A 15,462-nucleotide genomic window follows, 5' to 3' on the forward strand; every position below is an offset into this window, starting at 1 on the left:
ATTCTGTCTCCTAGACATGAACGTACTTTGGGGGGTTAAGTGCAAATCAATCCCAGAACAACAGCAAAGGACCTTGTGAAGATGCTGTAGGAAACAAGTACAAAAGTATCAATATCCACAGTAAAACAAGTCCTATATCGACATAACCTGAAACGCCACTCAGCAAGGAAGAAGCCACTGCTCCAAAACCGTCATAAAAATAGCAGTTTGCAACAGCACATGGGGACAACGATCGTACTTTTTGGAGAAATGTCTTCTGGTCTGATGAAACAAAAATAGAACTGTTTGACCATAATGACCATCGTTATGTTTAGAGGAAAAGGGCTGAAGGAGGGACTGGTGCACTTCACAAAATAGGTGGCATCATGAGGTAGGAAAATTATGTGAATATATTGAAGCAACATCTCAAGACATCAGTCAGAAAGTTAAAGCTTGGCCGCAAATGGGTCTTCCAAATGGACAATGACCCCAAGCATACTATCAAAGTTGTGGCAAAATGGCTTAACCTCTTCAGTCGACCCTCTACTTTTTTGAACATTCTGTTAAAAATCGCGCAAAATTTCAGCGCCCTGCTACTCATGCCAGGAATATAGTATATGCATTTGCTTAGTCTGTGTGGATAGAAAACACTCAGACGTTTAAAAAACTGGTTAAATCACTGCTGTGGCTTTACCAGAACGGCATTTACATCGAAAAGCACAGGAAAAACTGATCACTGAAAATGGGAAAATATATCCATGCGCTACTTGATCCCATTGATAAAGGTGAACCACAATTAATTGACTGAGGTTGCAGTACCTACAGCTTCCACACGGTGTCTAGAGTCTTGTCATTTCCCTTCAAGTTTTTTCTTGGTCAAACACATGCAGGACACCGTATCTAATCCGGTCTAGGACCGGATATTTTCGTTGAGTTTCTAGCCGGACATTTTTCCAGACGGACAGCTAATGATCTTTACATCCCCTCCTGATGAATTTTATCGCTTATTAACGTTTACTAATACCTAAAGTTGCATTACAAACGTATTTCGAAGTGTTTTGTGAAAGTTTATCGTCGACTTTTTGAATTTTAAAAAATGACGTTACGTTTTGAAACAATGTTTTTTTTGTTTATCACACAGTCTACATATAACGATATCTAGGCTTTATATGGACCGATTTAATCGAAATAAAGACCCAAATAGTGTTTATGGGACATCTAGGAGTGCCAACAAAGAAGATGGTGAAAGGTAATGAATGTTTTCTATTTTATTGTGCGGTTTGTGTAACGCCGAAATGCTAATTATTTTGTTTACGTCCCCTGTGGGTCTTTTGGGGTGTTGCATGCTATCAGATAATAGCTTATCATGCTTTCGCCGAAAAGCATTTTAAAAATCTGACTTGTTGCCTGGATTCACAACGAGTGTAGCTTTAATACGATACCCTGCATGTGTATTTTAATGAACTTTTGAGTTTTAACTAATACTATTAGCATTTAGCGTAGCGCATTTGCATTTCCAGAGCTCTAGTTGGGACGCAAGTGTCCCGAGTAGAAGCAACAGGTTAAGGACAACAAAGTCAACCTCAATCCTATAGGAAATGTGTTTGCAGAACTGAAAAAAATGGTGTGAGCTAGGAGGCCTACAAACCTGACTCAGTTACACCAGCTCTGTCAGGAGGAATGGGACAAAATTCACCCAACTTATTGTGGGAAGCTTATGGAAGGCTACCTGAAACGTTTGACCCAAGTTAAAGGCAATGCTACCAAACACTAATTGAGTGGTTGTAAACTTCTGACCCACTGGGAATGTGATGAAAGAAGAAAAAGCTAAAACAAATAATTCTCTCTACTATAATTCTGACATTTCACATTCTTAAAATAAAGTGGTTATCCTAACTAACATAAGACAGGGAATTTTTACTATGAATAAATGTCAGGAATCGTGAAAAACTGAGTTTAAATGTGTTTTCCTAAGGTGTATGTAAACTTCCGACTTCAACTCTATGAATGTATATCATTTGGCTCTATGTATTTTTAGATATAGGCCTATTTTAAATGTGTATTATTGTTGTCATTATCTTTATTGCAAAAATAAATACAAGCACAAACACAACATAAAGCTACATATTTTTTTTGACAGAGGTGTGCATTGATCAGCTCTACAAAGTCATCATTTTACATGCAGGCGCCGACAGAGATGGCCGCCTCGCTTCGCGTTCCTAGGAAACTATGCAGTTTTTAGTTTTTACGTGTTATTTCTTACATTAGTACACCAGGTCATCTTAGGTTTCATTACATACAGCCGAGAAGAACTACTGAATATAAGATCAGCGTCAACTCACCATCAGTACGACCAAGAATATGTTTTTCGCGACGCGGCTCCTGTGTTCTGCATTTCAAACAGGACAACAGAATGGATCCCATGCAGCGACCCAAAAAAACGACTCCGAAAAAGAGGGAAACGAGGCAGTCTTCTGGTCAGACTCCGGAGACGGGCACACCGTGCACCACTCCCTAGCATTCTTCCAGTCTCTTGACAACAAGGTTGATGAAATCCGAGCAAGGGTAGCATTCCAGAGGGACATCAGAGACTGTAACGTTCTTTGCTTCACGGAAACATGGCTCACTGGAGAGACGCTATCCGAGGCGGTGCAGCCAACGGGTTTCTCCACGCATCGCGCCGACAGAAACAAACATCTTTCTGGTAAGAAGAGGGGCGGGGGCGTATGCCTTATGGCGAACGAGACATGGTGTGATGAAAGAAACATACAGGAACTCAAATCCTTCTGTTCACCTGATTTAGAATTCCTCGCAATCAAATGTTGACCGCATTATCTACCAAGAGAATTCTCTTCGATTATAATCACAGCCGTATATATCCCCCCCCAAGCAGACACATCGATGGCTCTGAACGAACTTTATTTAACTCTTTGCAAACTGGAAACCATTTATCTGGAGGCTGCATTCATTGTAGCTGGGGATTTTAACAAGGCTAATCTGAAAACAAGACTCCCTAAATTTTATCAGCATATCGATTGCGCAACCAGGGGTGGAAAAACCTTGGATCATTGTTACTCTAACTTCCGCGACGCATATAAGGCCCTGCCCCGCCCCCCTTTCGGAAAAGCTGACCACAACTCCATTTTGTTGATCCCTGCCTACAGACAGAAACTAAAACAAGAGGCTCCCACGCTGAGGTCTGTCCAACGCTGGTCCGACCAAGCTGACTCCACACTCCAAGACTGCTTCCATCACGTGGACTGGGATATGTTTCGTATTGCGTCAGATAACAATATTGACGAATACGCTGATTCGGTGTGCGAGTTCATTAGAACATGCGTTGAAGATGTCGTTCCCATAGCAACGATTAAAACATTCCCTAACCAGAAACCGTGGATTGATGGCAGCATTCGCGTGAAACTGAAAGCGCGAACCACTGCTTTTAATCAGGGCAAGGTGTTTGGTAACATGACCGAATACAAACAGTGCAGCTATTCCCTCCGCAAGGCAATCAAACAAGCTAAGCGTCAGTACAGAGACAAAGTAGAATCTCAATTCAGCGGCTCAGACACAAGAGGCATGTGGCAGGGTCTACAGTCAATCACGGACTACAAGAAGAAATCTTTTTTGCCCGTTTTGAGGACAATACAGTGCCACTGACAAGGCCTGCAACGAAAACATGCGGTCTCTCCTTCACTGCAGCCGAGGTGAGTAAGACATTTAAACGTGTTAACCCTCGCAAGGCTGCAGGCCCAGACGGCATCCCCAGCCGCGCCCTCAGAGCATGCGCAGACCAGCTGGCTGGTGTGTTTACGGACGTATTCAATCAATCCCTTACCAGTCTGCTGTTCCCACATGCTTCAAGAGGGCCACCATTGTTCCTGTTCCCAAGAAAGCTAAGGTAACTGAGCTAAACGACTACCGCCCCGTAGCACTCACTTCCGTCCTCATGAAGTGCTTTGAGAGACTAGTCAAGGACTATATCACCTCCACCCTACCTGACACCCTAGACCCACAATCTCAACCACACTGCACACTGCCCTAACCCATCTGGACAAGAGGAATACCTATGTGAGAATGCTGTTCATCGACTACAGCTCGGCATTCAGCACCATAGTACACTCCAAGCTCGTCATCATGCTCGAGACCCTGGGTCTCGACCCCGCCCTGTGCAACTGGGTACTGGACTTCCTGACGGGCCGCCCCCAGGTGGTGAGGGTAGGCAACAACATCTCCTCCCCGCTGATCCTCAACACTGGGGCCCCACAAGGGTGCGTTCTGAGCCCTCTCCTGTACTCCCTGTTCACCCACGACTGCGTGGCCACGCACGCCTCCAACTCAATCATCAAGTTTGCGGACGACACAACAGTGGTAGGCTTGATTTCCAACAACGCCGAGACGGCCTACAGGGAGGAGGTGAGGGCCCTCGGAGTGTGGTGTCAGGAAAATAACCTCACACTCAACGTCAACAAAACTAAGGAGATGATTGTGGACTTCAGGAAACAGCAGAGGGAACACCCCCCTATCCACATCGATGGAACAGTAGTGGAGAGGGTAGCAAGTTTTAAGTTCCTCGGCATACACATCACAGACAAACTGAACTGGTCCACTCACACAGACAGCATCGTGAAGAAGGCGCAGCAGCGCCTCTTCAACCTCAGGAGGCTGAAGAAATTCGGCTTGTCACCAAAAGCACTCACAAACTTCTACAGATGCACAATCGAGAGCATCCTGGCGGGCTGTATCACCGCCTGGTACGGCAACTGCTCCGCCCTCAACCGTAAGTCTCTCCAGAGGGTAGTGAGGTCTGCACAACACATCACCGGGGGCAAACTACCTGCCCTCCAGGACACCTACACCACCCGATGTTACAGGAAGGCCATAAAGATCATCAAGGACATCAACCACCCGAGCCACTGCCTGTTCGCCCCGCTATCATCCAGAAGGCGAGGTCAGTACAGGTGCATCAAAGCTGGGACCGAGAGACTGAAAAACAGCTTCTATCTCAAGGCCATCAGACTGTTAAACAGCCACCACTAACATTGAGTGGCTGCTGCCAACACACTGACACTGACACTGACTCAACTCCAGCCACTTTAATAATGGGAATTGATGGGAAATGATGTAAATATATCACTAGCCACTTTAACCTGTTGCTTCTACTCGGGACGCTTGCGTCCCAACTAGAGCTCTGGAAATGCAAATGCGCTACGCTAAATGCTAATAATATTAGTTAAAACTCAAAAGTTCATTAAAATACACATGCAGGGTATCGAATTAAAGCTACACTCGTTGTGAATCCAGGCAACATGTCAGATTTTTAAAATGCTTTTCGTACAAGAGAGACTTTGGGAGAATGCATGCCCTGAGACTTCTGCTTTACATAGCGACAAAATTTAAACGGTTTTATAAGCTTTAGAGTGTTTCCTATTCGATAATAATTATAATTATAATAATTATATGCATATATTAGCAACTTTTGACAAAAATGTATCATGGTTTATATGGGTGCCGAATTCCTCCAGAAGGGGCAGTATTCAGGGCTAGCCCTAACAGGTTAAAACTCAAAAGTTCATTAAAATACACATGCAGGGTATTGAATTAAAGCTACACTCGTTGTGAATCCAGGCAACAAGTCAGATTTTTAAAATGCTTTTCGGCGAAAGCATGAGAAGCTATTATCTGATAGCATGTAACACCCCAAAAGACCCACAGGGGACGTAAACAAAATAATTAGCATTTCGGCGTTACACAAACCGCACAATAAAATAGAAAACATTCATTACCTTTCACCATCTTCTTTGTTGGCACTCCTAGATGTCCCATAAACACTATTTGGGTCTTTATTTCGATTAAATCGGTCCATATAAAGCCTAGATATCGTTATATGTAGACTGTGTGATAAACGAAAAAAACATCGTTTCAAAACGTAACGTCATTTTTTAAAATTCAAAAAGTCGACGATAAACTTTCACAAAACACTTCGAAATACGTTTGTAATGCAACTTTAGGTATTAGTAAACGTTAATAAGCGATAAAATTCATCAGGAGGCGATGTAAAGATCATTAGCTGTCCGTCTGGAAAAATGTCCGGCTAGAAACTCAACGAAAATATCCGGTCCTAGATCTTGTGTTTGACCAAGAAAAAACTCAAAGGGAAATGACAAGACTCTAGACACCGTGTGGAAGCTGTAGGTACTGCAACCTCAGTCAATTAATTGTGGTTCACCTTTATCAATGGGTTCAAGTAGCGCATGGATATATTTTCCCATTTTCAGTGATCAGTTTTTCCTGTGCTTTTCGATGTAAATGCCGTTCTGGTAAAGCCACAGCAGTGATTTAACCAGTTTTATAAACGTCTGAGTGTTTTCTATCCACACAAACTAAGCAAATGCATATACTATATTCCTGGCATGAGTAGCAGGGCGCTGAAATGTTACGCGATTTTTAACAGAATGTTCAAAAAAGTAGAGGGTCGACTTAAGAGGTTAAACAATGCTACCTTATATAATGTTACTTACCCTACATTATTCATCTCATATGCATACGTATATACTGTACCCTATATCATCGACTGCATCCTTATGTAATACATGTATCACTAGCCACTTTAACTATGCCACTTTGTTTACTTTGTCTACATACTCATCTCATATGTATATACTGTACTCGATACCATCTACTGTATGCTGCTCTGTACCATCACTCATTCATATATCCTTATGTACATATTCTTTATCCCCTTACACTGTGTATAAGACAGTAGTTTTGGAATTGTTAGTTAGATTACTTGTTGGTTATTACTGCATTGTCGGAACTAGAAGCACAAGCATTTCGCAACACTCGCATTAACATCTGCTAACCATGTGTATGTGACAAATAAAATTTGATTTGATTTGATTTGATTTTGATTTGATTTTGTGTCCAACACACCACCACCTGTTGTTACGTAGGTCAAAGCTGTGTGCTGGGAAACCTTGGTAAACCATGGGTGGAATAGGCATTGAGGTGGTATTTGTCTTCAGACCAATGACTATTCTCATTTAAAAAATTTAAAAAAGTCCATCTTTAATCGTGTCTAATTCCATGAACTGCACCTGCCTGTTTTCAATTCGCTTTTTCAAAATACAAAATACTTTTCTATACGATTTCTTTATAATGGTTCACAATTTTGTGGTCCCCTTTCACACTACATTGGTATCAAAAGTCTGAGTGCATTATGGTGATTTAAGAATATCTGCTAAATGAACTAAATATACATGTATATGTAAAAATGAACAATTGCAAAGCATGCTGGGTTTTATTCTAATGAGCAAGGACAATGACAATAGCCAGTGTGATTTGCAGTATACATTTACATGTTGGACAACTAAGGTAGTTAAACAACAACATATCACATTCAGCAAGTAAAATATTTGTGTAACCTTTCCTGAGAATGTTGTTGCTGTTCAGCCGGTTACTTACAAATGTTTTTTGTAATTTAAAATACATGTATTTTAATTCAATACAATACTTTGCAAAAGTATCTTATACTTTATTTTGATACATTGATCTTTAGGGTATTTTGTAGTTGTATTTCGTATCATCAAATTTATGCCCATCCCTCTATGTGTGTGTGTTTGTGTGTGTGTGTGTGTGTGTGTGGTGCATGTCTCTCCATATGGTTTCAGTACTACTCACTGTCGACAGAAAGGGTTATGGGTTGGCTGGTCTTGTTTTCGCCGTTCTTGTCGTTGACAGCCTGTACGTAGTAACGTCCAGCATCAGGGGCCACCGTGGACAGGATGACCAGAGTGTTGTCCAGAGTAATGGCTCTGAGGAACACAGAGACACGTTTGGTCACTACACTGCCACAAACACCACTGACAAAAAGGCCCCTCCGGACATACACACACTTTACAGTGTAAAACATCCTTAGGAAGGAATGCCTTCCAGGTTTTTGTAGAGCTGAATAAGATTACAGTTGTCCTTTTATATTCTTGTTGTGTGTACCAGCTTCTCCCCTGCTCCAGCCCCTCCCACCCTGTGTTGTGCTGACCAGTGGAGTGAGACCCAGGCCTCCTCTCCCTGCATTCTACCAATTATAGCCCCGCCTCGGTTTACAATCAATGTCTGCTTATTATCAGCGCCTGTTCACCAATTTGGAGCTGGATTGCATGTTCCGACTCATTGCCCCCGACCCCCTCTCCCTTTCACTCCCTTCCTTCTCTCTCTCCACCAAGAGTCAGCATACTAACGTAAATGCACCTCTCCCCTGGATGAATGCAAACCACAGTGAGGATCAGGTGATGGTGTATATACGGTACACACACATCCGACTGTACCTACGGTACACGCATCCTACTGTACACACGTATATACATCCTACTGTACGCACGGTACATGCATCCTACTGCACACACGGTACACGTGTCCTACTGTATATACGGTACACACATCCTACTGTACACACGGTACACACATCCTGCTGTACACACGGTACACGCATCCTACTGTACACACGGTATACACATCCTGCTGTACACACGGTACACGCATCCTACTGTACACACGGTATACACATCCTGCTGTACACACGGTACACGCATCCTACTGTACACACAGTATACACATCCTGCTGTACACACGGTACACACATCCTACTGTACACATGGTAGACACATTCTACTGTACACATGGTACACACATCCTACTGTATATACGGTACACGCATCCTACTGCACATACGGTACACGCATCCTACTGTACATACGGTACCCGCATCCTACTGTATATACGGTACACGCATCCTACTGTACATACGGTACACGCATCCTACTCTATATACGGTACACGCATCCTACTGTACATACAGTACGCACATCCTACTGTACATACAGTACGCACATCCTACTGTACATACAGTACGCACATCCTACTGTACATACAGTACGCACATCCTACTGTACATACAGTACGCACATCCTACTGTACATACAGTACGCACATCCTACTGTACATACAGTACGCACATCCTACTGTACATACAGTACGCACATTCTACTGTACATACAGTACGCACATTCTACTGTACAAGCAGGGAAATAGAAAATAAACATAGGATAAAAAATAAACAGATAAACTTCATACAAAAATAAAGATATATAGAAACACCTTTGTGCACCTTTGACATACAATATTAGGCCTGTCTTCACATGCATATCCAGAGACAACATCTTTACCTTCAATGCTCAGTAACCTGCACCCTCCTGAATGAACAAGGCCATGGTTTTGATAATAAACTGGAAGTCTGAGAGACTTAACAAGTATGCAGTTGGCAACCAGCAGCAGCAGTAAGACGTTGTTGTGATTCATGGTGGGCTGTAAATAAGGGGCTCGGCTGTGTGTCCTGCAGTATGCTTTGCTTGTGTTCTGTTCGGAGCGGTGAGGTACTAGGATTGGCTTCCTGGGGTGTATGCTTGGCCCTGCAGCCTGGCGCCAGCCGACGCATCCCCCCACCTCTACTCACAGAGACAAATGAATACACACACACACGCAAACACAAACACACACGCAACCACAAACACACGCATACGCATGCACACACAATCAACCCCTTCACCTCCCACCACACGTTCACCCAGTTTAGATTCCATCTATGTGAATTGAGTTCTTGAATTGCCATGGAATTTGCATCCCATTGCAACCACGAAACACAAATAGTTACACAAGTTAATATTGAACTCTTTATCAATGATAAAACAAAACTTCTATACTGCAACACTTTATGTTTATGCATTGTTGGGCAAGCACATTGCCTTGTGTCACGCCTTGGTCTTAGTATTTTGTGTTTTCTTTATTTATTTGGTCAGGCCAGGGTGTGACATGGGTTATTGTGGTGTGTTTTTTGTCTTGGGGTTTTGTGGGGTGTCTACGTAGTCTATGGCTGCCTGAGGCGGTTCTCAATCAGAGTCAGGTGATTATCGTTGTCTCTGATTGGGAACCATATTTAGGCAGCCATATTCTGTGAGTGTTTCGTGGGTGATTGTTCCTGTCTCAGTGTGTTTGTATTTTCACCAGATTGGCTGTATAGGTTTTCACGTTCCGTTTCTTGTTTTTGTATTGTTCGTGTTTTTCCTTATTAAAGATGTATCGAACTAACCACGCTGCATTTTGGTCCGACTCTCCTTCGACGGAAGAAAGCCGTTACACCTTGTCCCAGTAGTGATGAGTTTTGGGGATGGAGAGTTTTTTTTGTGACACATTTTTTTTCTGTGGGGGGGTACAGGTATAATATAACAATTAATTTAATTATATACTTTGTACTTACCTGTGGGCTGCCACTCACAAATGATGAAAAAATCTCCACCACCTGGAAACCAGTTGATGGTTCGGATTACGGGATGCTGAGGTCATATTTTTCCATATTCTGTTCCAATTAAAGGGTTGTTCAGATTCACTTAGATAGATATGTGGACCATACCTTTTTAATGGCTATCAGCATATGAGCTTTCCAGAAGTTGTTTATACTGTACATTGTAGAGAACAGTCATTTATGGAGCCCAGATCATTTATTTTTAAATCCCATCAGTATTTTGGTTCAGTATTTGACTTTCCAAAGGGACTCGATAGGCCAGCATAGCTGATTTAAAATTGTAAATATAGAAAAGAGGAGGTGCCTGGTAATGTCTATGTGTCTATCAAGTCTTGGAATGTTCTCAAACCATTACTGTCCATGATATCTGTACAGATTCTACAGATGACACAGATGCTAAACTACAGGACTGTTTTGCTAGCACAGACTAGAATATGTTCCGGGATTCTTCTGAAGACATTGAGGAGTACACCACATCAGTCATTGGCTTCATCAATAAGTACATCAATGACGTCATCCCCACAGTGACCATACGTACATACCCCAACCAGGAGCCATGGATTAAAGGCAACATCCTCACTGAGCTAAAGGCGAGAGCTTCCGCTTTTAAGGAGAGGGAGACTAATTCGGACCCTTATAAGAAATCCGACTATGCCCTCAGCTGAACCATCAAACAGGCAAAATGTCAATACAGGACTTAGATTGATTCGTACTACACCGGCTCCAACGCTCGGTGGATATGACAGGGTTTGCAAACTATTACAGACTACAAAGGGAAACACAGCCTCAAGCTGCCCAATGACATAAGCCTACCAGAAGAGCTACATTACTTCTGTGCTCTCTTCGAGGCAAGCAACACTGAAGCACGTACGAGAGCATTAGCTGTTCCGGACGACTGTGTGATCACGCTCTCCGCAGCCGATGTGAGTAAGACCTTGAAATAGGTCAACATTCACAAAGCCACGGGGCTAGACGGATTACCAGGACGTGTATTCCGAGCATGCGCTGACCAATTGGCAAGTGTCTTCATTGACATTTTCAACCTGTCCCTGACTGAGTCTGTAATATCAACATGTTTGAAACGGACCACCATAGTCCCTGGCACTAACATCTGCAGCCATGAAGTGCTTTGAAAGGCTGGTCATGGCTCACGTCAACACCATTATACCAGAAACCCTAGACCCACTCCAATTTGCAAACCACCTCAACAGATCCATAGATGGTGCAATCTCTATTGCACTCCACACTGCACTGTCCCACCTGGACAAAAGGAACACCTACGTGAGAATTCTATTAATTGACTACAGCTCTGCGTTAAATACCATAGTGCCCTCAAAGCTCATCACTAAGCTAAGGACCCTGGGACTAAACAACTCCCTCTACAACTGGATCCTAGACTTCCTGACGGGCCACCCCCAGGTGGTAAGGGTAGGGAGTAACACATCTGCCACACTGATCCCCAACACGGGGCTCCTCAGGGGTGCGTGCTCAGTCCCCTCCTTTACTCCCTGTTCACCTATGACTGCATGGCCAGGCACAAATCCAACACCATCATTAAGATTGCAGACGACACAACAGTGGTAGGCCTGGTCACCAGCAATGATGAGACAGCCTCTATGGAGGAGGTCAGATACCTGGCCGTGTGATGCCAGGGTAACAACCTCACCTTCAACGTGATCAAGACATAGGAGATGATTGTGGACTACAGGAAAAGGAGGACCGAGCATGCCCTCATTCTCATCTATGGGGCTGTAGTGGAGCAGGTTGAGAGCTTCAAGTTCCTTGATGTCCACATCACCAACAAATGATCATGGTCCAAACACAGAAAGACAGATTTAGCATGGGTACCTCAGATCCTCAAAAAGTTCTATAGCTACACCATCGAGAGCATCCTGACTGGTTGTATCTCTGCCTGGTATGGCAACTGCCCGTTCTCTGACCGCAAGGCACTACAGAGGGTAGTGCGTACAGCCCAGTACCTCACTGGGGCCAAGCTTCCTGCCATCCAGGACCTCTATACTAGGCGCTGTCAGAGGAAGGCCCTAAATATGTCCACCCTAGTCATAGACTTTTTTCCCTGCTACCACAGTACCGGAGCACCAAGTCTAGGTCCAAAAAAGCTTCTTAACATTTTCTACCCCCAAACAGCTAATCAAATGGCTACCCAGAATATTTGCATTGTCCCCCATTTTACGCTTCTGCTACTCTCCGATTATTATCTACGCATAGACACTCTATCTACGTGTACATATTACCTCAATTACCTCGACTAACCGGTGCCCACACACATTGACTCTGGACTGGTACCCCCTGTATTTAGCCTCGCTACTGTTATTTTACTGCTGCTCTTTAATTATTAGTTATTTTTATTTTTTATTGATCTATTATTTACTTAACACTTATTTTTCTTACAACTGCATTGTTGGTTAAGGGCTTGTAAGTAAGCATTTCACTACAAGGTCTGTTGTATTCGGGGCATGTGACAAATAACATTTAATTTGATTTAGACCATTAGGGCGATGCAAAAAGCGATGCAAGAATACCTAGGATAGGATAAAGTAACCCTTCTCACCCCCCTTAAAAGATTTAGATGCACTATTGTAAAGTGGCTGCTCCACTGGATGTCATAAGGTGAATGCACCAATTTGTAAGTCGCTCTGGATAAGAGCGTCTGCTAAATGACTTAAATGTAAATGTAAATGTAATGGTCAGTAATTGTGAAATACTGGAGTATGGGCATGCCATTTTCATTCCGTTATATTGTTTTTCAATTTTGCGCCAAATAGAGATTATGTGTGTAATAATAGAACCAAAGCATAGTTTACATTGTTTAAGGGATATACAGTATTAGTGAAGACCACCTCTTCCAGGGCAATAGGAGACACCATGTTTCTCTCTATACTCAGCCAGGGGGTGGAAGAATCATGTCTAAACCAATTTAATGTGGGGTGAAATGCCTGGAAATACAATTTAATGTTTGGTACGGATAGTCCTCCTCTGTCTTTTCCTATTTGTAAATTTGTTAATTTTATCCGGGATCACTTACAGTGCCTTACACAGTACATTGTGAAAGTATTCAGACCCCTTCATTTTTCCACATTCTGTTAATTACAGCCTTATTCTAAAATGGGAAAAAATACATTTTGCTTAATATATTGTATATTTAGCATCTTTGTAATATATGTTATGGATTACAATCCATATTATATAATTGAAAATGGGTGATTGACATCCACAAATGAAAACATATCATACGAAACGTAACATATCATACCAAATGGAATGTCTCGGATTTACATACAGAATCATACGAAATGATCCAAGATCAGGTGGGTGTGTCTGAGCTAAATCCATAATAAAAACACACTTTATCTCTCCAATGCTGCATGTGGAAAACAATAGAATGGCTCCCAGAAGAGGAGAGAGATCGAGGATATGTAAGGAAGCAATAGGTTGTTATTGGTGATGTATACCTGTTCTTTGGGTTTTTACCATGACTTACGAGTTCCAACCACTCGACTGTTGATTTTCATGTACTGTATCTCCAAGCGAGAAAGGCTTCATTTGGGATTCCCTGAGCGTTGTATAGGCCTCAAAACTGTCTGTCGCCCCAAAGCGCCTCGCAGGACTGACTGAGCAGAGGCTTATGATCCATGGTTAATATTTAATACCATTGTCCTAGCTCATCGCCCTGGAAACACATGCTGGACCATCTCTATAGTGATCAGTTTTGGATTCCCTTAGGGATGTGGACTGTCCAGTGCGTTAAATGAATCCCAGGTGATTCCCGGGACATTTCCAAAACAGGGACACTGCGTAGCGATGCTTGTAGCTTAAAGGATAAGAAGCTGGCCAAGGATAAATATAGTTTGTATAGTAGATAGATATTCACTATATTAACAGGAATTAGTACTAGACTACTATGTAATGCAGCCCATCACTCACACTGTGTACCTGAATAATTGTAAACATATAATCTGCACTGAAAGATACATAACGCACAGTTCAGACACTGAATTTATGGCAAGTTAAACGTGGTCTGGCACAGTTAAGAGCTTTGCTTGACGTACCAATTGGTTTCACACAACCGCTCTCAACGACACAGAACAGGAGACCCAACACCTCATTGGATTTGGATACAATTTTGGTATAACAGCGACCCCTTCTGTTGAAAAAAACAACGTTTATTGGAATAAAAAGACAAAAGATGCTTCACACACCTGTGTGGATGTTTGAAACAGTGAATATGTGTATTGGTTAACGTGAAGTGTCCTCATATTTCGTAACTCCCTTTTACTAAAGAATCACGAAGAGTCTTCTCATCCCTAAAATAAACCATGAGTTCTGCTAGTGGTAGCAATATTAGGGATACTATGTAACTTAGACATTCCATTCTCTTTCCCGAGATTACAAAACAACATATGTTAATGTAGTACACATCGGTTCGGAATGTTTCAACCTCTGTGTTGAGAAGTTGTGTATTTACTGTCATTTCCTGGTTTCAAAGAGCACCAGAAACTACACTAACTGTGAGCTTTAGCATTTCTTCTGTCGCTACAGAAACAGACCCTGGGTCTGTTCTAAATTGAACACCTGCAAATCCGAGGCCATGATTGTGCTTTTGTTGTGGGTGTGGTAGTGAAGCAACCTTTATTTGCATACAATTAACATAACATACATAATTTAAAGGTGCAATATGCAGAAATTAAACCAGCGACCTTTTGATTACCGGCCCAACTGTTAGGCTTCCTGCTGCTCTATATATTATTATGAAATTACCATTTCTCCAGACTGTGGAAGAACTTCTCTGGCACGCTGCATTAAACAGAGGTGTGCTTCACCCATGCCGAAAAAGCGGCACAGGCTGCTGAACCATCTTGGTGCACTGCAATGTCCCACTCTATCCAGATCTTCCAAAGAGAAAGTTATTTATTTTTGTGTTTGGTGTGGCGATAGAGTTTGAAAGAGGGTGTAACGGTTTTCTCCTTCCTCTGACGAGGATTATGAAACATCGGACCAATGCGCAGCGTGGTAAGTGTCCATAATATTTTTTATAAACTGAACACAGAATAGAAAAGAACAAGATAAATAAATGGAAAAACCAAAACAGTTCTGTATGACAGACACAG

At 42.5% G+C, this 15,462-nt stretch overlaps 1 protein-coding gene across 1 annotated transcript in view; it reads right to left on the reverse strand.

Annotated features, from left to right (window-relative positions):
- Window positions 1-15,462, reverse strand: part of LOC115113810 (protein sidekick-2-like) — a 202,754-nt gene that overhangs the window by 135,782 nt on the left and 51,510 nt on the right. Inside the window, 1 exon segment of the mRNA XM_065012628.1 lies at window positions 7,660-7,793. Coding sequence (XP_064868700.1) covers window positions 7,660-7,793 — 134 coding nt within the window.

This window comes from Oncorhynchus nerka, linkage group LG28 (assembly GCF_034236695.1).
Source record: "Oncorhynchus nerka isolate Pitt River linkage group LG28, Oner_Uvic_2.0, whole genome shotgun sequence".
In the NCBI taxonomy this organism is placed as follows: domain Eukaryota; kingdom Metazoa; phylum Chordata; class Actinopteri; order Salmoniformes; family Salmonidae; genus Oncorhynchus; species Oncorhynchus nerka.